The sequence below is a fragment of the Tachysurus vachellii genome, chromosome 7 (assembly GCF_030014155.1).
Source record: "Tachysurus vachellii isolate PV-2020 chromosome 7, HZAU_Pvac_v1, whole genome shotgun sequence".
NCBI classification, from domain to species: domain Eukaryota; kingdom Metazoa; phylum Chordata; class Actinopteri; order Siluriformes; family Bagridae; genus Tachysurus; species Tachysurus vachellii.
Genome location: NC_083466.1, coordinates 8,177,233 through 8,198,764, shown reverse-complemented (window position 1 = coordinate 8,198,764; position 21,532 = coordinate 8,177,233). Strand labels below are relative to the sequence as shown.

Genomic DNA, 21,532 nt, shown 5'->3' with positions numbered 1-21,532 from the left:
GAGCTAGTGTAAAGCTCACGCAGACAGACACACGGAAAACGAGCTTCGAGAAGATTCCGTGGATTTTTATGGCTGTTCGGGGGACATTTGGACAATTAGTCCGAGTCTTTAGACCAGGCTGTTTGTAATAACGCAGTATCTCTCTCTCACATCCTAATCATCCGGATACAGATCCACGTGTTTCGGATACACGTGTCGAAGCCCGACCTCCTGCTCGGCCACGTTTACTTTTCTCTCCGTCGTTCCTTCTCTCGGCTCTATTTCGGCTGTTGTTTTATGTGTGTGTCTGAACCCGGCCCTTTTTTTTCCTGACACGGAGAGATTCTGATGAATGTTGGACTTGTTTTTTATTATAAAAAGCGTCCAGAGGGAAAAGGCTGTAGTTAAAACACCACAAAGGCTCCTGTGTGCCAGACAGCTGCTCTCACGGTCAGTATTTCCGCTTCGTACTTATTCTGCCACAAATGTTGCGGTTTTCTGTGTGTGTGTGTGTGTGTGTGTGTGTGTGTATACCAGTGTGAGAGGAAAGCCGTGGTGTTTCTTTGTTGCACTAGATATAACACTAACCGACTGCTGATGCGCCCCGTGTTTAGGATGTGAGTGTGTGTGTGTGATAGAGAAAGAGAATGGGTGTGTATGTGTATGTGTGAGTGTGTGACAGAGAGTGAGTGTGTGTGTGTGTGTGTGTGTGTATGTATATGTGTGAGTGTGTGACAGAGAGTGAGTGTGTGTGTGTGAGAGAGTGTGTGTGTGTGTGTGTGTGTGTGTGTGTGTGTGTGTGTGTAAGAGTCTTGCACCGTTAGCTAATGGTGCTCATAATTACAGCACATTAAGGTCCAACCACTGATCAGGCTGCAGTCATTATTACAGGACTGACTGGATTGTCCTCCAGAGCAACAGGACAGATGAAGAAATAAAGATACCGGCTGTATTTTCCGTTTCCCCGTCAAAAAAAAACCCATTCTGTAGGAGGATGTTGGTCATTAAACAGCCTGAATCATAGTTTGTGTGACAGAAATAAATCATGAGTTCATTTTTAGTCTCAGGAGTTTGAGTCAGTCCATGTGCTGATGATCTGTGTATTTACAACAAAGGCTGTTCTTATTGTTTATGGTTAAACTCAAGAAAGTGTGTGTGTATATAATACATATTTTATACAATAAACGGTTAATATTAAAATACACTGATACACAATGACCATTTGTTGTGTGTTTACTATAGAAACAGTAACTTTCAGTAAAGTTAAAGTGTTCTGTGCCATCTAATTGGCCAGCAGTAAGCCAATCAAATTTAAGATCCAGATCAGGAGCAGTTAATGCAATTTTGATCTGATCTGATCTGATCTGTGTGTGCGTTATGGAGCAATATCTATCTACACCAACTTGCTTAAATCATTAGGAGCTCAGTACTCAGAAATAAAGAGATAAAACAAAGGATTTTCGTAACATTTTTTGTGCTTGGTTTGTATATGTTTGATCTGGGAAGGTGCATGTTGTGTGGCTTTACTTAGATTCTAGAGTAAAGTTTTAAAGGTACATTGGGGTCCCTAATGTCCCATTCATCTGTCTACATCAGTTAGCCATAGGATTAATAGGTTGAAGTGAATAACATGGATGATCTTGCTACAGTGGCGCTTGTGATCGGGTGGGTTTTATTAGGCAGCAAGTGAACAGTCAGTTCTCAAAGTAGAAGTGCTAGAAGCCAGGAAAAATAGACAAGCGTAAGGATCTGAGTGACTCTGACAAGGGTCAAATTGTGATATCTGGACAACTGTCAGAGCATCTATCAAACAGCAGGTCTGGCAGTGGTTAGTACCATCCAAAAGTGGTTCAAGGAAGGTTAAGCCATGATGGGGTCATGGACACCCAAGGCTCACTGAGAGCACTGAGAGCGTTGGGAGTAAAGGCTAGCTCGTCTGGTCCGATCCTCGAGTGCACCTTGCGGCTTACAGGAATTAAAGGATCTGTTGCTAACGTTTTGGTGTCGTATACCACAGCACACCTTCAGAGATCTCGGGGAATCGATGCCGTGATGAATCAGAGCTGTTTTGGCAGCCCAAGGAAGACCTACACAATATTAATAGAGTGGTTCTAATGTTAAAGATGTTTAGTGTATCTGCTCTATCCTAATTTATCCTGCACTTGCTGTCTATACAGAGTGTATCCCAGGAAAACTCAACCCGAGGCAGGAATTACAGGGCAACACGAGCAATTAAGTTCGGCCATGACACCTAACGGCAAGTTTTTTGGGAGAAAAGAGGAAAGAACTCTGCACCCATAAACTCTTCCTGCTCCACCATTATACCAAATTTAATTATGTAATTTATTTGGAATTTAAAAGCACAGCGTTGTTTTGAAGGTCTTTTGTATTCTGTAGAATTGCAATTTATTTTTACTGGAATTAAGAAGTTCCAACATGTTCCAGCATGATGGGTGCATCTGTGCACAAAGCGAGTTCCATGAAGACATGTTTGCTAAGGTTGGAGTGGAAGAACTTGAGCATTAGTGAGACCAGATTTTCAGTTTATCTCAAAAGGTCATCAATGGGGTTGACGTCAGATCACTCCATGTGGCTGAACGAACATGAATCCCCACAGCCACACTCCAGCAACTAGTTGAAAGCCTTCCCTGAAGAGCGGAACTTACTTATTTTCATGGTGAAGAGGGAATAAATCTGGAATGAGATGCTCAAAAAGAGCACATGAGTGTGATGGTCAGGTGACTACATACTTTGGATCATCTAGTGTATATACTGAAAGTATAAAGCTTTGATGGAACATTCCAGCACCACTGAAAAGCTAATGACCAGGTTTAGTTTAGTAGACGTCCACACTGGCCTTGACTCTGACCCTCTCTTCAGGACTAGAGTTGTGCCTACAGCTAAAAATAGGTTTTTTGTGTTCCCTGACTATTCAGCCTAGTTCACTACACAGTTAACTGAATGCTCTTTTTGTAGCGCAGCCTCTAAGTCATGGCTATTTGCACTGCTTATGTGAGAGATCATGGCCAAACGATGATGTAGTCAAGAGTCTTTGGATGGATTCCCCTGCGTCACAGACTTCTTTGTTTGTGTATTTAATTTTTTATGACTGGTTAAATCGTTGGAATGTTTGTAAAACCAGACAGTAATTTAAACCATGGAGTTTTGAGCTCCAGTTTAGCTCAGAACCATGCAATAATACCCCTGACATCTTCATGTCTGAGAGAGAGTTTGTGAGTTTAGGCTTGGACTCTGACGGTGGTGGGAAAGTATTAGACGTTTACATAGTCCACAGCAGAGGTGCTCTGCTCCACTGACCCGCTTGGGTCAAAGGTTTGGTTTTCTTTGTGTTTATGCACCTGATTCAACGTATCAGACGCTTCACGAGCTGGTTGCAGTGTGTCAAGAGGAAGAACTTGAAACTGAGCAAGACAGTGTGTCCCCTGAGGCTAAAATAAACAGTACTCTGTATAAGAGAAATGTAATATTTTAGAGCTGGTGCTACAAAACGATTTCTATATGCTTTAAGAGTAACAATGTTGGAAGCATGAACTGTGATATCTGTTTGAGGAATTTAAATGTTAATGGTTAAAGGAGTATTGTAGTGCAATACCACAGTGTTTGTCACATGCGTGGCTTTTTGCCATGTAGAGATGTACGATTTAGCAACAGTTGGCCTGTTTGTCTTAATAAATAACAATGCATTTTATAACAATGCAAATGCTTCACAAAGCAGCTGTCCCGTCCAGAAAAAAACAGCCAGCGAGCTGCAGGTAAGTTGATAACATGGATTTCAATTAGTTTATCAACATTCAATGCTTCAGCTGCACTAGAAATTCCTGCTCTTTCACAGCAATTGTCTTTGATGGGAAGCTTTTTGATTTGATTTGGATCCTTCTGTATCCACACCTTGTGTGTACTCTGTTTCAGGAACATATGGCTCAGCTTCATAGGAAAACATTTGTGTTTAGTGTCAAACATGTTTGTTTATGTGGAGAACCGCATACGGAACTTGATACTATAACTTGAGATGTTGCAAATAAGAACCTGACCGCTGTGTTGTGTATAAATTATATTCCTAAGGCTTTGGCAGTTGTATTAAATTACTTCCTCTGCTGCCTCGAAATCTGTCTCCAAATATTGGAGTGTTCAAGGAGGCATGTTTTTATCCATCACATAAAGGGTTAACCCAAGATCTTCATTTATATCTGTTTAATTTGGGTTCTAGGTTAGAACCTGTTTAAGGTTAGAATCTAGGTTAGAATCTGTTTAATCTGTTTAATTTTGGGTTCCCGTTGGGTCACATGAGCTGGAGTTCAAGTGCATTGAGAATGTGTTCATGCATGCAGTCCACAAAGTTGGTTATTGACCATTGGGAAGTAAAGAAAAGACAAGTCAAATTACGTTTAAATTAAAACCACCTAGAGGTTTATTTACAGAGAAGCGAACGACTTGCAAGCCTCGGGTCATTCGCACCGAGAGTCAAGGGGATTATGTAGGGAATAAAACGTATATCTAATTATATAAATATATACATAATACATACATTAATGTTTATTAAGTTCTGATAATGCAGAAAGCAGTATTTAAAACCACCCTGTTTTAGTTGTGTTCCTGAGTTTATTTTAATCAAGCATTAGATTTATACATTTTATTTCTAAAACACATAAAACCCTAAATTGTATAGAAACGGAATTAAGTCCCAGTGACAAAGATCACATTCTGTCTGAATGTCAGAACTGCTTTCTGTCCTTCCCCTTGGGTTCTCGATAAGTTCTGTAGATAAGCGCTTGATGCTTCTAAATACGGTGAACACTGAGTACCATCCTTGGAACTTTGCGCACAATCAGTAGCGTATAATCATACGTGATGTTCCGCTAGACGTCTGGGCTAAATAGGATAATCAAGGGATTGTGTGCTGAAGCAGTGTTCGGTAATAAAGTGAAGAAAGTGATGGAAGTTACAGTAAATCACCAGGGATTAAGGATCAGATTATTCTTTTCTTATGGCAGAAGAATTTGCACTCAGGACAGCTGGAAAGCGATGGAGTTAAAATGTCCTCGAACTCTCTTTAAGGTGAAGGTTTATTTTGTTTGTGCTGATCCTCTTGCACTCTTCCTGTATGGATGCTCCATTTTGCCGGATTAAGTCGACATCAACGCAGGGAGGATCAAGTTCAGTGCTTTGTGCGAGGAGCTACACTTTGTACCGTCCTGCCTTTTGTGAACAGTTCAGGGAAAGTGTGTGTACATGCATGGAAGGAGCCTGAAGGATCAGACATGACATCAGGATCGTGTGTCTTTGCCTGTGGGTGGTGGTGGGTGGCTGGACGGAGAGATTTTAAGAGTTTAAAGCTCTGAGCCGAGTCATGTAGTCACATGTCAGTCAGAAGGAGGAAGCCTTAGTGTGTGTGTGTGTGTGTGTGCAGGGGTGGGAGGAGTGAACAGTGTGCATGTGCATGTGTGTCAGAGTGATATGGGTTGAGTGTGGGAATGTGGGGATAATGTGTAGGGGTAGGGCATGACACGAGACGGGAAAACACCACTACTCTCCAATCACGTTCTTTTCTCCCCTCTATCTGCCCCACCCCTTGCTTTTTCTCTCTTGCTCCATGCCCGGACGGGATTACAGTAGGCTTGCCATCGCACTACAATGACCGCTGTGGCTGTAGGCTCCCTGCAGTAAGCACTTAAAGGTGAGCGGGACTGTTTTTTCTTTCTTCTCTGTCACTTCTGTGAGTGATAAAGTGTCAACTTCTATGCTGTCGGTTCGATTTTCTTTCTATATGACAGGCTGTACTATCACAGGTTCTGTCTGTCTCTCAGATTCTGTCTGTCTGTGTGTGTGTCTGTGTGTCTGTGTGTGTCTGTGTGTGTCTGTGTGTCTGTCTGTGTGTCTGTCTTTGTGTGTGTCTGTGTGTGTGTCTGTGTCTCTCATTACATTTCCACAGACTGGTCTGTGTGTGTGGTGTTCTTTCAGCTTCACCAGGAAAAAGATTAATATTGTTGTCAAAGTACTTCTCTATTCGCTTGAGAAACAAAAAACACCTCTTCCGGACCTAAAGAATGTTTCCTGTTCGACTTGATATGAATTATGCTCCTTTTTTTTGCCAGAAAAAGCCGCCGACAAAAATAGTCGAGCAGCTGCAGCCACGTCTCGGGTCGGACCTCTTTAGCAGGTTAAAGCAGCTTTGATTCGGAGCTGTGAGTGCGAGGAATGTGACTCTCTCGTCCTCTATCACATTGCAGATCCCTGACTGGAAGCGAGAATAGGCTCTGCTGTTACACAGGAAAAATCAACCCCGCAGTGACTTTGGCTTGTCCTGAGAACTATGGATGATTCAGCTCTTTTCCTTTTTTTCTTTTTTGTATGATTTGCATGCGAGAGTCAGAAATACAGGGAACCGTGTTTACTTTCCGAATTTCGTTACTTGATAACGGATACGAAAATAGAAGGAGAGATCCTTTTTTGTAAATCCTTTTTTTCTTTTTTTTTTCCCTTCAACCCCAGATGACATTCTTTCTACCAGTCCATTAGGAGTTCTTTATTCATTCTAATGCAAAATGTTCATAACACAAACAGACCCACTTTATTAGGAACATTAATTCATTCCAACGCTTGTTCAGTTTGAGGATGACAAACTACTTTTCTGAAACACAGCTCTTCCTGACTTCAGGAAAGTTCCCATGCTTTTCTGACCACCACGGTTGTATAGAGTGCTTATTTGAGTTACCGTAGCCTTCCTGGCAGATCAAATCAATCCGATCGGTCTCCTTCCTCTGTCCAACTTCAGAACTGAGGCTCATTGGAGGGGTTTGTTTTGTGTCATTCTGTGTGAAATTGAATTTAGTCTTTAGTTGTGCCTGAAAAATTCTCCCAGTCCCTGGAACGCTTAGACAAACATGTCTGGCACCAACGACCATGTTATGTCATTATGATGTTTGATCTTAACTTTAATTGAAGCGCTTGAGCTCTAGCTGGAGGGTGTAATTCATCATTTGAGTATCAGTTCTGCAGGTTGGAGCATTTCACCGATGAAAGATCAGAGGAGATTTTTCTGATTGATTTGAGGTAAGTGAAGGGAAACGGTAACTCTGATTATACACTGTGTTGAGCAGGGAAGCATCTCAGCGTGCACAACACACCGAACTCCGAGGCAGAAGAAGCCAAAGCAGGTTCCATTAATGTCATCTAAGAGCAGGAACAAGAAGATACAGTGGACTTACCCAAGATTTGCCCAAACCTGGCATTTGTAGAGGAAATGGCTGACCACGATCTTTATACTGACGTATTAGAAATGTTCTTGGGGATTTTTTTTTGTTTGTTCTCTTTAACTCGTTCTCCCTCATAAGATCCTCTGATGATGCTCTTCTTCTTACTCACTTACTTCTCACACCAAAAGTTTCAATATTAAGGCTAAAAGAAATGTCCCAAAAGCGAGACTTTTCTCAGTGATCACTTCTCTTAATTCCTAATAATTGCATTTCACAGAGCTGAGCATTCCGACGAATGAGCTGTCAGTCTACGTCTGAACATGTCTCCAGGGATTATTTAATGCACTTGAAACTTTTCACCCTGAAACACAACATCTCCTGTAAATCCTTAAATGATCCACCTCATTGTGCGTTTATCACCAGTTAACCCCGAACGTTGCGACGTCTGGCTGTCGTCTCAACCGTGGTACTGAAAATGATTTATAGTCAATTAGATCTTACAGTAAAACATGACCTAATTGTCAGAGAGAGTATTTGACCTTTCCAGGTTTACCTGCTCTGGTGACTTGTATTGTGTGTCTTGAGACCCTTTGTGCCTAAATATACGCATGTTTGGTGTTGTTTGTGAGTTAGAAAGCTACAGTAAGAGCTACAGTTCTCTTTTGTTGGTGCTGTTTGCTTAGATCTGAGCTCAGGGCAGGTTTTATAGTTGCTCACCTTCAAAGACAAATAAATGCTGAGGCATGTGATGCAATATGTTACCACTTGTAGTGCTTGGATCAATTTAGCAGCCTGCAGTCATTTATTATTTTTTTTTCTTTACCGCAAAATGTCTAGGGATCCTTTTGCCCTTTTAATCAGTCTAATCTCTCTAAAATACTTTTGACCGATGGCATAAATCCTGTCCAAACATGTAACATACAAAGAACTGAATATGAATGCAACCAAAAAGCACACATTTAACCTCCGAGCTCTTTTTGTCGTAGAGGCAGAATGCAAACATTTTTTCTGTTGTCCTAGGAATGCAGATTGTCTTTGAATAGATCCAAAAAGTGTTGTTGTTGTTGTTGTTCTTTCAGGTTATGCTGTCCGAAACCTCCCAGAGTCTGAGCAAAAGAGAAAAAGGCTAACGCACAAACGTAAAGACGCACACAGCACACCAAGCCATGGGCGACTCTCAGGACATTGGAGACACCACTGCCACTGCAGGACTGGCTGGACATTTTGTGAGTATCATAGAGGCAGTTACAGAGCTGCCCTGTGCTGATTAACCCCCTTTGTCCATCGCCTGGATTGCTTGTTTAACTTTACAGGAAGATAGGTGGACAAATACTGGCCATCTGTTGTGGTCACATTGTCCTTTTAAACAGTGTATAGATGGTAGCATAGCAGCAGTTCAAAGGCCCTGGGATGTTTAATCATGGATCCAGCTACTTAAACAGGAAACTGCCTCTTTTATTGTTCCTTAAGCCCAGATGTTTGTAATGTGAATTCTCACAGAGAAATCAGATTAATTACAGGTATAATTGCGTAAGTTATTCAAAGTAGTCACCTCTCACTCGCCAGCCAGTTCTCACTGATAACACAAGAGTTACCAAACTTGGAGCGCGGACATGCTGAGACATGTCAAGCTAGCCAAAGCACACCTTTACACACCGCTAGATAGGGGACAGAGAGAAAGCGAGAGGGAACGGGGGACAGAGAGAAAGCAAGAGAGGGAAAGGGGGACAGAGAGAAAGCAAGAGAGGGAAAGGGGGACAGAGAGAAAGCGAGAGGGAGCGGGGGACTGAGAGAAAGCGAGAGGGAGCGGGGGACAGAGAGAAAGCGAGAGGGAGCAGGGGACAGAGAGAAAGCGAGAGAGAACGGGGGCAGAGAGAAAGCGAGAGAGAACGGGGACAGAGAGAAAGCGAGAGAGAACGGGGACAGAGAAAGCGAGCGAGAGAGAATGGCGGGACAGAGAGAAAGAGAACAGTGGTAGAGGGAGAGAAAGAGCAGAGGGATAGACAGAGAGAGAGAGAGAGAGAGAAAACAGGAAGGGAGGGAAGGGAGGAGAGAGGGAGAGAGAAAGAAGTGGGGGACAGAGACAGAGGGAGAGAAAGAACAGGGGGACAGACTGAAACAGGACAAGGAGAGAGCAGGACAGAAAGACCAGTAAGAGAGAGTACGGGATGGAGGGGAACGGCGAGCGAGGGGCAGCGCACGAGAGAGAGAGAGAGAGAGAGAGAGAGAGAGAGAGAGTATGACTCCCTCACCTCATGAAAGCCTGGATGTGCTGTGGTGGTGTTGGCATTTAAACAGTAGGTCAAATGTAGTTGTGTTGCACCACTCGGGAACCTTGTCAGCATATTTAGATTTAATTTTAACATTATTACAGCAGATGGACGTAAGGAAGGATGTAACTGTCCCCTGAAACAGTGGAAACAACAGTCCTAATGATATTTGACTGCAGTCGTGTTCTTCACATTAAAAGCTTCTCATTAAAAGTACTATTCAGATTATTTTGCTCGGCTCGTATCCCTCTACCTTGACAGCTGCCATTTAAAACCCCCAAGTAAGCCACATCTGTTTTTAACCAGAACGCACCAGTTGTATGCACACACTGATTTCTTGGCCACTACTTTGTTTTAAAAGCTTTCATTGTTATTAATGTCACATGGCCACACATGAATATATATCCAGTTGTGGCTTGTTCATAGGGGCAGCTGGGGAAGAAGTCCAACTCCTATACATTTAAAATTCTTTTAAAAGTACTAATTACTGTGTTGATTACTAAGTGTTGAGTGTTCAGAAATGGTAACAGTAACACACTGTTTATAGAGGCCCCTAGGGGCAGGATTTTCTCTGGCCCATGCTCACAATTTTAGTATAGGAGGAGCAGGGGACTGGACAGTTAATGACAGGGTTGCCAGATTGGGAGAGTTTAAAAATACTCTTTTGCTGCCAACATCTTGTTGTAAACGTGCAAGCAGAGTGTGTATGATTTACAGGGAGGTGTTTTTTTTTTTTTTGTTTTTTTTTTTGCCTGTATATCAGAAATATGTGTGAAATGCTTGTTTGCAGTGTAAAACAGAAAGTACAGATGTCTAAGTTGTTTTGGAGGTCTTGTGTAATGTTTTTGAGACGTAAATGTGCGGAAACTTTTCCTTGAACACAGCTAAATAAAAGGTATGTCTAAATTCAGTTATAACAAGCTGCTGGTCTGCATGCATGACGAACTGATATCCTATAGGATAGGTCATCTGAGAGAGCCTCAAACAGGTTGAGACGCTATATTGTTATGAATATTGTCCTGCCCCCAACAGTATTTATGGTCATGCTGTACTGTCGGATGCTGTACTGTCGGATGCTGTACTGCTGTTGTTTGCTGTCTGATCTTTGTGTCAACCCAGAATCGAAAAACAGACAAAGGCTGTATTTGCGTCACTTAGCCTGAAGGTAAACTAACTCCTCAAAGGTGTTGCCCTAGTGACAAACATTAGGTTAGGTGACGTGCAGTGGTGCAGCTGCTACACCCCAGCATTCCAGCACAGCTTTACTTATTAAAACCAGCTTTGGTTTAGCCTGGGTAATCGCTGGACTGGGAGTGTGCGAGCGTGGAGGTGTGTGGAGTTTTTCCTGTGCGGTGTCGTGTCGATGTCGTGTGTTTGTGTCTTGTGTGCTTGACCGAAAAAAAAAAAAAAAAAAGCTTCTTGTTACCATAGTGATAGGGCACCTGTGCACACACTGTCAATTTCCCAGAAGTTAATTTCCTGCTAAAGCACAAACACACGACTGACAGATTAAAAAAAAAAACCTGCTCTTTGGAAAATAGTCTTCGACGCTTTTTTGATATTTGTCGTGTTTCATGTCTCTTCTTGTCACTTCTTTCCAAGGTAAAGTTCAGCAGGCCGAGAGAACCTTATAATCCTAATGTCGCAATACATAAATATATAAAGGTCTCTTTCAGCTCGTTAAAGTATCCACGTTAATTTGGTACTAAAACCATGTGGGTGTTTCAAGAGCCTGTCTGTGATTACCACATCAAGCACAGATGTCTTGCAGCTACAGGACACATCTGCTTCTGTGGCTCGTCAATAATCGAGGCCATCACGAGGAATATCAGCAGACAATATCGGCTAACGTATTTAGAAGCTGTGCTCAGATATCAGGGATTTAGTTGCGTTCCTTCCTCTCTGCTCGGCGTTCAGCAGTTCGGCATGACGTCATGAACTCGCTCAGCTTCAAGGTGAGTGTTGGAGCATGTTGCAAAACGTCAACAACAGACTCAACCCACGAACTTCAAATGATGTCATCTCTCAATAGCTGCTTTCTCAGACAGATCAGCTGTAATTTTACTCCAGATTTCGGTAGAATGGAATAGAATTAAGACTTCTTCATGCTTACTGTGTACTTATTTAAGAACAGGTTAAGAAGCTCTTGTACCATCCAATCTTCATGGAGAATAGTTTTTAAATCTTTGGTCGTGGTTCATTTTAAATGTGGAAGCATACATATATTTGGATTGGGCAAGAATCAAGATTCGAGATTTATTTTTTTTTTATTAGTCATATATACAGTATATTCTAACGTATACAACACGTGGTGTAATGAAACCCCGACTCTACTCCTCCTTAGACTGCGTATGCTGTAAATAAACTGCATTTAAAAACCGAGCCTAAAAAAAAAAAATAGAAATAAGAAAAGCTAATAGAAGGTAATGTTACATGTAGTAGCATGATGCACACTTATGTTACATGTATTAACAGTACAGAATGTACATGTATTCCAGAAAGGAAAGTGATGTACAGGTAAGTTTGGCTGGTTAAGCTCAATTATTTAATCAATTTGTAATTTGTGGGACAGACCACAGCTCCACCTTGAATTTTCTCATCTAGGAGGTTGGGGCATTAAGCTATGAATTACCCCTAATGGGTCTCTTGCTTTTTTTTAAAATCAGGCTCTGTCATATTTTGGAAGAAGATCTCGATTTCCTTATCTACCAAGTCACACGAGTAATCCCTCCCCTCACGGGGCGACTTCCTGACTGCCGTCATTTTGTTTTTCAAAGACCTTCTCCTAGCACGTGTTCCCAAAAGATTACTCTGAAGGTCAGCTGCTGTAATAAAGGCCACAGGAAGAAAAGGCTTCAGCAGCACGTTTTTACCGAGGCTGTTGTCTCTGGCGTAACGCGATCACGCAATTCAGCTACATGATCTCACCGATATTAAAATAGTGTCCAAAACAACACTGAAGCAGCACAGTTTCTGTGGGAAAGAGTAACCCAATACAGGGGCTTTGTGCGTTTAAAGTGATGTGCGAAGATGAAGGAACCTTTTGAAAAACATCTCTGAAATGATAACAAAGCGCTGCTCGGTGCCAGGCCATACTCTGTTTGTTTCTTTAGAACCAGGGGTCATCAACTGGCCCGGATGCAGACCCTGTAAAGTATATCAGCTGAGTTCTTGGAAAAAAAAAATATATAATAGCTGGGCCAATAAACACTCTGTCCTCTGGTGCCAGATTAGTGAACAGACTAGATGAATCTCCAATGGACGTTTTGTATGAAGTTTATCCTTTGAGGATCTGTAATGACGATATGTTATTAACAGGCTACAATAAGCCTAGGGCGAGAACACCATGGGAGGCTGGTAGATATAATGGGCTAGAATAGCTAAAGCCCTCAATTCTTTTATATTCTTTTGTTCTAGTATCGACATCAAGTCAAAAAAAAAAATAATTTTATTATTTTTTTCTATTTTGATAGCGAGCTGAACAGCGCCACGGTTGGTTGGAATTAAATTACAGAGCTGTATAGGGGGGAAAAATGCTATGGCTGAACTCCTCTAGCCCAGACTGTAGAGTATGTTAATGATTGTTTTTTTTGTTGCCCCCTCCACCCCAATCTCCTAAAAATAGGTAGACTTTGCTGCACATTGTCCAATCAGAGGACACAAATGACCAAAGACACAGCGGTCAGCTGATCCGTACTGTAAGTTGTTTATGGTTTAAAGAAATGGTTACAGCGTTTTGATTTATCACGTTCGTGTTGTTGGAGGGAACACTGCGTGACCACAGTAGGGCATTAGGAACGCCGCAGCTTATCTGCCTGCTGTTGTTACTACGATGAGACATTGTGAGCATTGCTCAGCTCTAACGGTTTTCTTGTCAAGCTGCTAACGAGTATTAGAAATTTAGCTCTCTCATCTCCTATCACGAGCAGTCGTCACTGGGGGAACAGATGTAATCGAGTCTGTTTTATCATTTAAAGCATCATTAAGGATCTGTTTGCAGCTAGCTTATGAATTAACGAGGTCATCAGTGAAAGTGCATCCGCAGCAAATACTGTACGTAAAGACAGCTTTCATCCACACTCTGCTCTTTTCTGTGCTTTAAAGGAAAAGCGTCGTGACTGAGGATTTTAGGAATGCTTAGCACAGAGGACTGACTGAGAGGCAGTCAGTGTGCTGAGTCACGCTCTGTGTCTGGACTGCTGTCAAAGAGGAGCTCCTGAGGTCCTAAAATAACACATGAAGGATAGTGTGAGGAAATGTTCACACAGGGAGACATTTTGTCTAGAGTGAGATTGAGCTGTCCAGAGAAATATAGCTGTATGGACAAAAAGTCGTGGAGAGAATCTTAAGCACTTTTTTCTGACCATGTACAGTTTGTGGTTTTTTTGTTCTTGAAATGTTTTCACGCTGTTTAGGAATTGTTGGAATTCACGCATTTTGACTCCCTCTAAGCTCAGGTTCTGTCTACTGCACATGTGTATTTCAGTTGTATGTGCTGTATTGTAATGTCGCGGATCATAAGGCGTCTGGGTTTTAAATAGAAAATGCAGGAAAGCAGCGAGACCTGGATGGAAGCACAGCCTGAAGTGTCGTTCTGCTCATCTTTACTTTCTCCTCAGCCGGCTGCCGTGCCTCTTTCTCCACGTCGGCACGGTGACGACATCGACGACGAAGACGATGGTGACCTGAACAAGACTCTGGGAGTGCAGCGCTTCCAACAGATCCTCTCCCCAGCACAGCGGCTACCTGCCGAGCAGCACCGCACCTTCAACCAGGAGGATTTAGAAGGTAAGGTCTCATCACACGGTACCCTTTTCACCCCATACATCATTTTTTTCATTCCAAATCCAAGCTTAAAGCTATAAAGGGGAGAGATTCATTATGAAATATTTTTTAAGTTAATGAAATCCGTGTCATTTTGTTCAGTAACATTTTTATTTCCCTGAGTCGCATGAAAAACTGTATGCTCGTGTAATTTACAGGCCATCGTCACTTACCCCTGCATATCCACCACCCACTATCCAAACGGCTGCCGTCTGAGAGCCGGGGGAAGAAGAGCGGGCGCAAGAGGAGGTGCGGGGGGAGGAGGAGGGGCTCGGCTAGCAGTGGCGGAGCTCCCACTATAGAGGAGGATGAGCAAGAGGAGGAAGTAGAGGAGGACCAGTGTAGCCCACAGGATGGAGACGGGAACGCCACCACACCTACACCTGACAACGATCCGGACGCTCAGGCAGAGCCAGTGCAGGTTCACACACTCTCTCACAAACTCACACAGCTACAGCTATGGTCCGGACTATCTGTGAAACTCTCTCCTTTTATTTCCTCCACAGTTCTTTGTGTGTGATGAGGACTCCAATGGCACTGCTGTGGTCAAAAATAACCTGGGCATTTCAGCTCGATTGCTGTCTATCGTCCCCGAGTCAGCCCTACACAAGAGCAACAGTAGCCCAGAGGACGCCACTACAACAGAGTGAGTGAACGAACACACACACACACACACACACACGATTATTCTGGATAAACACTCGAGTTGATCTCCATGTGCTAGAAGTGTGCTTTGGGACTGAGCTCTCGTAGGATCCAACTGTCAGGATGTGGGGGATGGGCTGTGTTTAATCCCATACGATTGATGGGCGTGGCCAAAAACATCTTTAAAAAAACAATTCAGGCTCGTGGTACAAACATTAAAGGTGGGGTCTCCGTTGTTTGAAAGCCAATGTTGACATTTGAAATCACCAAAACAAACACGCCCCTAACCCAAATGGGTCCAACCCCTGTATTGATAGCTCCGCCCACACATACATACGTAACCCAGGCAACTATTGGAAAGAAATGTGTCTTTATCATAGCTGAAGTGAAGAACAATACGATTGCAGATAAAAAAACAAGCAAAAATGACACACAAGCATAATCATGTAAAGGACAAAGGCATATATTAGTTCTATGAAACAAAGCAAAACCAACGTTACTCACCTATCGAGAAGGAAAAAAGCGCCTCGGCGTCTTAAGTAAAGTTGGCCACATATTCACAGATTGGAGTTTCCCGAGTCAATAACTCCTGAGCTTTTTGTTTTGTTTTTGTTTTGTTTGTCGTCCCGACTCAGTTTTCTGAAGCATTTCTCAAACAACGGAGACCCCACCTTTAATCAAAGATACCAGACTGCAGATTTGTCCTTTTGGCACAAATGAATTGAAAAATAATAAAACAAACCAATATGGCTGACTGAACTTTATTTCCTATTCCAAATCTTTCCTTTCATTTTACCTAACCAAAAAGAAAAGAAAAGGCTGGTATAAAGGGCTCGGTTTTATGTGCATTGGGAATGTGAACTGCACAAACATGCAGCTTATACAGATCATTTAGACAGCTAGTGGAAGGCTACCATGTACACAGACCAAGTGCAAAAGCTGGCATAATGCTATATTACACACAGTTCAAAGAATCGACATAGTATGTGCTCTGTGTACACACAGTACAGAGAGAGAGAGACTCCCTGAAAAAAACAAAACCCTCCAGGGACTCCTTAATAATAACCGTCTTTCATTTTTTAAGAAAGCAACATACACCACAATCTTGCTTTGAACTATTTTGCTTTTCTCCACTTCACAAACTCACTGTGAGCTTGAATTCACTCCAAAGTGCATTCACTAGTCATGTTGTCTTCACGCTGAGGTTCGATCCCTAGCGCTGGCTAGTCTGTAACCGCTTTATTAAAAAGAGACGCCCTGTAAATAGTGCTGACATGGCTTATTTGTTTATGCAAATGTTTTTAAGATCAGAGAAGCTCATTAGAAAATTCTGTGGGCGCAGAAAAGCAGAAACAGCCGCAGGAGTGGGCGGGGTCGAGGCCCTGCACCCGGGTCCGTCTGCCACCTCTGGCCTCCTGCCTTATTCAATATACCATTCTGTGTGGTGTTTGCAAATATTCATTGGTATGTTCGTCCTCTGCAGCATCATCGACGGCGTTCACGTCCAGGCCAACGGCAGGAGGACATCTGTTCCGTCACTCATGTCTCCTGATGCCAGCTCCAGGTTGGCGCGCAGCTACGACCTGCAGGAGCGCCGGCGTACTGGAGATGTCACTGCCACCGAGCTGGCTCACTATCAACACATGCCGACTGACGAGAGCGAGGCACAGATGTTGGCCACCGTCGACTTGGATGGCATGAAGAGTAAGTTGTGTGTGTGTGTGTGTGTGTGTGTGTGTTCGATCAAAGTGCTAGGTGAATACACATGTAACAGGAACAGATTCTTCTCTGTGACTGCAGGTCACGTGGTCATGTTGTGTGATCCCAACAGCTTGGGCATTCTCAGAGACTGTTCTTGTTTTCTTGTTGCCATCTGACCTGTTGTAACACAAAAGCTCGTTTGATCTGCAGTCTTGTATTTCTTTTTTTATTTGTTCTGTGAATAAATGACAATGGTTTTAGTTTATCTGACCATCTGTGGCAGCGATTCAGGAATCTGCGCAATTTGTAAGCATGCGAAGCTTCCCACACCAGTTATACACACTTCTGTCACATTTGTATTGTTTCTGCTTGTGTGTGTGTGTGTACGTGTGTGAGAGAGAGAGAGAGAGAGAGAGAGAATAAGAGTGCTTTACACCAAGCACATGAACAGAAGACTTGACAGTCTGAGTTGAGGTACATTCTTAGGTTAGACAGATGATGAGATCAGATGCAGAAACATTTTCAGAGGTGTGGCGCATCACTTTATAGCTAATCTCGTCTGCATCGCCATAACGTAACCATTGGTATGTATTATTCATTTAACCTTTTCTAGGCACGGTCATGTTGCACTCTCTTTCTTTGTCCTTTGATTACTCACTCTTGCTCTTTCAGGTCACCGCTTTGAAGATGTCCCTGGTGTGCGGCGTCACCTGGTCCGGAAGTGCAGCAAGGGGCAGGTGGTGCACATCAGCAAGGACCACAAAGAGCCGAGCGGCCGCTGCCGCAAGCTGGACAGAACCCCGCACGAGGTGAGTCTCGCTCCTGTGATTAGTACCGAGGAAGTAAAATTTTTCCTCGTCTCTTTGAGAGTGAGGCTGCATACTGCTGACGGTGATAACTGAGGTAATTTAGACCGCTTTAGATTACTTAGCTGTTTTTTTTGTTGTTATTGTTGTTTTATTTTAATCAGAGGAGGTTATTGCGTCACACTGCAGACTACAGAAGGTCTCATGCAGTCCAGCAGCTCCAGGTACGGCTGCTCGGAGCACCTTTGCCTGGTTTGGGATGCCACCGTGTTTGCTATAGCTTGTGCATGTTTAGTTTTACAAACTCACTTCTAACATCGCACCTGGTGTTACTCATGTTTGTTGTGTGTGTTTTAAATGACACTCATAGTGTGTTCATTATGGTACAAGTCCCCAAACCACTGTAGTACTTGTAGAGTGTATAGAAATATCTGTTTTTTTTAAACCTCGTCATCTTTGCCGTACTAATAGAACAGAGCCCTGTGTATACAAATGAGCACACACCGTAATTTGGGGCAAATGAATGCAGCAGGTACAGATACATTGTGCCATGTGTATGGGTCACTAGTTTCTTTAGCTATAACAGAGTGAAAGAAGGAATACATGGTCTGCCATCATTGAGGTAAAGATAAAGGAAATCTTCAATTTCTCATCAAAACATGATTTCAGTGCTTAAAATTAACTTGAGCAAACGAGCCAAGTTTCTACTCTGACGCCAAAGGGAGCTTCAGTATAACTCCAGTGTTAATTTAGCCGATCAATACATAATAAAATGTGTTAATGGGTCTGTTGTAAAACACCAGTGTTGTGGGTTTGATTCAAATCAGTTCAATCAGTGTATGTACGTGTGTGTGTGTGTGTGTGTGTGTGTGTGTGTGTGTGTGTGTGTGTGTGTGTGTGTGAGTTGTCGCTGTCACCCTGTGTAGGATAAGCACTACAGAAGTGCAAAAATTGATGACAAATCAAACTTCTAGCAATAAACATAAAATAAATGTAATGGTTTTTTTTTATATTACTAAAAGTAACAAAATAGACAAACTTTGCTTTCTGTAACCATCATATATGTAGTGATGATGGGGGGTGTAGACTTTTGACTTACGCTCTAACAATGAGATCCATTTACTGCGCTGTACTATAGGACGAGTATAAGGGCTACTGTGTGTGTGTGTCTGTGTGTGTGTGTCTGTGTGTGTCTGTGTGTATGAGTGTGTGTGTGTGTGTGTGTGTGATTTAATAGCGAGTTTATTGGTTCTGTTGTGTTTGGGCTCAAATAGCACTTTAGCAAAGCAACATTAATACCTTTTATATGTATAGGAGGTAATACGAAAATCTATTCATAACTAATTGTAATAATTCAGTCTCCTGTCTGTGTTTAAGTGGGAATGGTGTGTGTGTGTGTGTTTGTTCTCAGGTTTTTGTGGAGCTGAATGAGCTGGTGATGGATAAGAATCAGGAGATGCAGTGGAGAGAGACGGCTCGCTGGATCAAGTTTGAGGAGGATGTGGAGGAGGAAACGGACCGCTGGGGAAAACCACACGTCGCTTCGCTGTCATTCCGCAGCCTGCTGGAGCTGCGTAGGACCATCTCACATGGTAAACACACACACACACACTCAGATGCAGGCTGCCAACTGATTACTGTGATCATCAAACAGTTTGAACTGAGATCATGAGATTCGTGTATACGGCAGGTGTCGTGCTGCTGGACCTGGACCAGAGGACACTGCCTGGCATCGCACATCAGGTGGTGGAGCAGATGATCATCTCCGACCAGATCCGAGCAGAAGACCGAGCCAACGTGCTCCGAGCATTGCTGCTCAAACACAGGTCCGTGCACGCACACACACACACACACACACACACACACACACACACACACACACACACACACACACACAAAGGGACCCGAAAAAAGGGGTCCTTTTTTATTGAAAAAAATCCCACTGGAATTGTCACCATCATTGATGGGAATGATTTTAAGTAGTTTTTGCTTTATTTCTTTCATGCCCTCAGTTCTGAAGGTTTTCAGTCAACCTGAAAGTTCTTTAAAAAGAAATGAGGTAATTAAAAATGGTTAAATGTATTCAAAGTCACAGCTACTGAATTGAGAAGGTGAAGCCTTTATTAATGTCACATGCATTATAGCACAATGAAATTCTTTCTTCACATATCCTAACTTCACAAGTGCTGGTGCTGGAACCCCGATCAACAACCCAGAGCCTTAACAACTTGAGCTACCGCTGCCCTCGGACAAAGTTAAAGTTTGTGTATAGCTTTTACGATGTCGCTCTGAGTCATAAATCTATGAGCAGGAGAGCAGTTAATACTTGGCCCCTAGACAGCATGCATGGATTTATTACTTGAAAAACTCAAGACTTAAGATGGCGCAGAAGGATGTCATAATTTTGCGATCGCAGTAATATTGATATTGATATAATATTGAAACTTTAATATTTTTTTTTCAGCCTGACACAGAAATTTCTACAGATTTGAGCAAAGACATTTTTGTTGGATGTCACGAACACATCACAACACTCTTTCAGCCAAAGCTGTCTTCAGTTCACACTCGTCCGACATGAGAAGAGCAGCATGTCGTAGCACGTCCTTACCTGTGTGTGTGTGTGTGAAGGAGGTGCTCGCAATTTCTCCAATTCAATTAAAAATATATTTCAAGTACATAAATATAAATAGATTTATAATATACAGATGCACATGCTAGCTTTATTCGACAATAAACAGATTATTTGGAGCTACATCACATACAAAAGTAATCATCATGAATTCTTAAGAAGCTGATATAAATTTTAAGCCCACACTCACACTGCATTGAGCATGTCAGGAGTGTTCTCGTGCACTAAAACATTTTGGATTTTGTGAATATTTCATAGTCGATTGACCATGTGAAGTTTTCAGGAGTTTGTTAAATGCGTCATGTTACACGGCTCGAGCGAAACTCTTCTTTCATTTCAGTCACCCGAGTGATGGGAAGGAGCACAGTTCATTCCACAGGAACATCTCGGCAGCCAGCCTTACCTCACTGCTGCCTCATCACCATAGCAACAACCACGTCGCCCCTCCAGAACCTACTGCCGCTGACCCGCTCATAGCAGGAAGCACCGATTCGGACTCCCAGCCCTGTGCCGACATCGACAAGAACGAGGTACAGGACGCCGTACAGCCTCGTGTACAGTAAGTGTCCGCGTGCGTGTTTGTTTCTGTATGTAACTCATCCTCTTTATATCTGCAGAAAGATATTCCTCTAGTGCTGGGCTTGCACAAATCCAAATCAAAGCATGAGTTCAAGCTTCTGGAGAAGATCCCAGAAAACGCCGAGGCCACCGTCGTGCTTGTGGGTGAGTTGACTTTAATGATAAAAGCAGTCCACGTGTCATTAATATACAAGGACATGGTGACATGAAGAGAGTTCCTGTTATCGACCTCAATCAGTTTACATTCCAATAACGTTCTGAGGAGACCTGTACGCTACAGAGGTTTGTCATTTACTAAAGAACGACACACAGTTTTTTCCATTGTTGACATTTGAAAAAATATGTAATATAAATATTAACCCCTATAAAGACAGGGCTGGTGGCCCAAGTGGCCCAGATGGCAACCCCTGGAATGAAACATCTGGGGTGGGGTGGATTAGGGAGGTTGATTTTACCTGGCACAGGCTGAACATCAATTTGACCCTATACAGGCCGGGTGGACTTCCTGGACCAGCCGTCTATGGCTTTTGTGCGTCTGCAGGAGGCGGTGCTGCTGGAGTCGGTGCTGGAGGTGCCAATACCAGTGCGCTTCTTATTCGTCCTCCTCGGCCCACCCATCGCAAACATGGACTACCATCAGATCGGTCGCTCCATATCAACCCTGATGTCTGACAAAGTAAGATAGAGAGCAAGCGGGCGACTGATGACTTGCACGCAAACGGATGTTTTGGAATTTTTTGGAATTTGGCCCAGACGGTGAAAGTGCACTAAAACTTGAATTATCTTATTTACTCTGAGCAGACAGAATTTTATTTTGATTTACATTATTTCTAAAATGTGTGTAAACACATCCATGCTGGTCACGCACTGTTCTATTGTATTATA

At 42.8% G+C, this 21,532-nt stretch overlaps 1 protein-coding gene across 3 annotated transcripts in view; it reads left to right on the top strand.

Annotated features, from left to right (window-relative positions):
- The window catches only part of slc4a2a (solute carrier family 4 member 2a), a 31,514-nt gene continuing 9,982 nt past the window's right edge, over window positions 1–21,532 (top strand). The window contains exons 1-13 of one of the 3 annotated variants that reach the window (XM_060874007.1): window positions 1–429; window positions 5,611–5,674; window positions 8,273–8,419; window positions 14,083–14,251; window positions 14,446–14,708; window positions 14,794–14,933; window positions 16,416–16,636; window positions 17,306–17,442; window positions 18,851–19,031; window positions 19,130–19,265; window positions 20,409–20,598; window positions 20,686–20,791; window positions 21,139–21,323. In XM_060874007.1, the coding sequence (XP_060729990.1) occupies window positions 8,360–8,419; window positions 14,083–14,251; window positions 14,446–14,708; window positions 14,794–14,933; window positions 16,416–16,636; window positions 17,306–17,442; window positions 18,851–19,031; window positions 19,130–19,265; window positions 20,409–20,598; window positions 20,686–20,791; window positions 21,139–21,323 (1,788 nt within the window). In that variant the 5' untranslated portion in view covers window positions 1–429; window positions 5,611–5,674; window positions 8,273–8,359. Of the gene's footprint in view, window positions 430–5,444; window positions 5,675–8,272; window positions 8,420–14,082; window positions 14,252–14,445; window positions 14,709–14,793; window positions 14,934–16,415; window positions 16,637–17,305; window positions 17,443–18,850; window positions 19,032–19,129; window positions 19,266–20,408; window positions 20,599–20,685; window positions 20,792–21,138; window positions 21,324–21,532 lie in introns of those variants that run through there. The other 2 variants (XM_060874008.1, XM_060874006.1) reach the window with 2 other exon arrangements.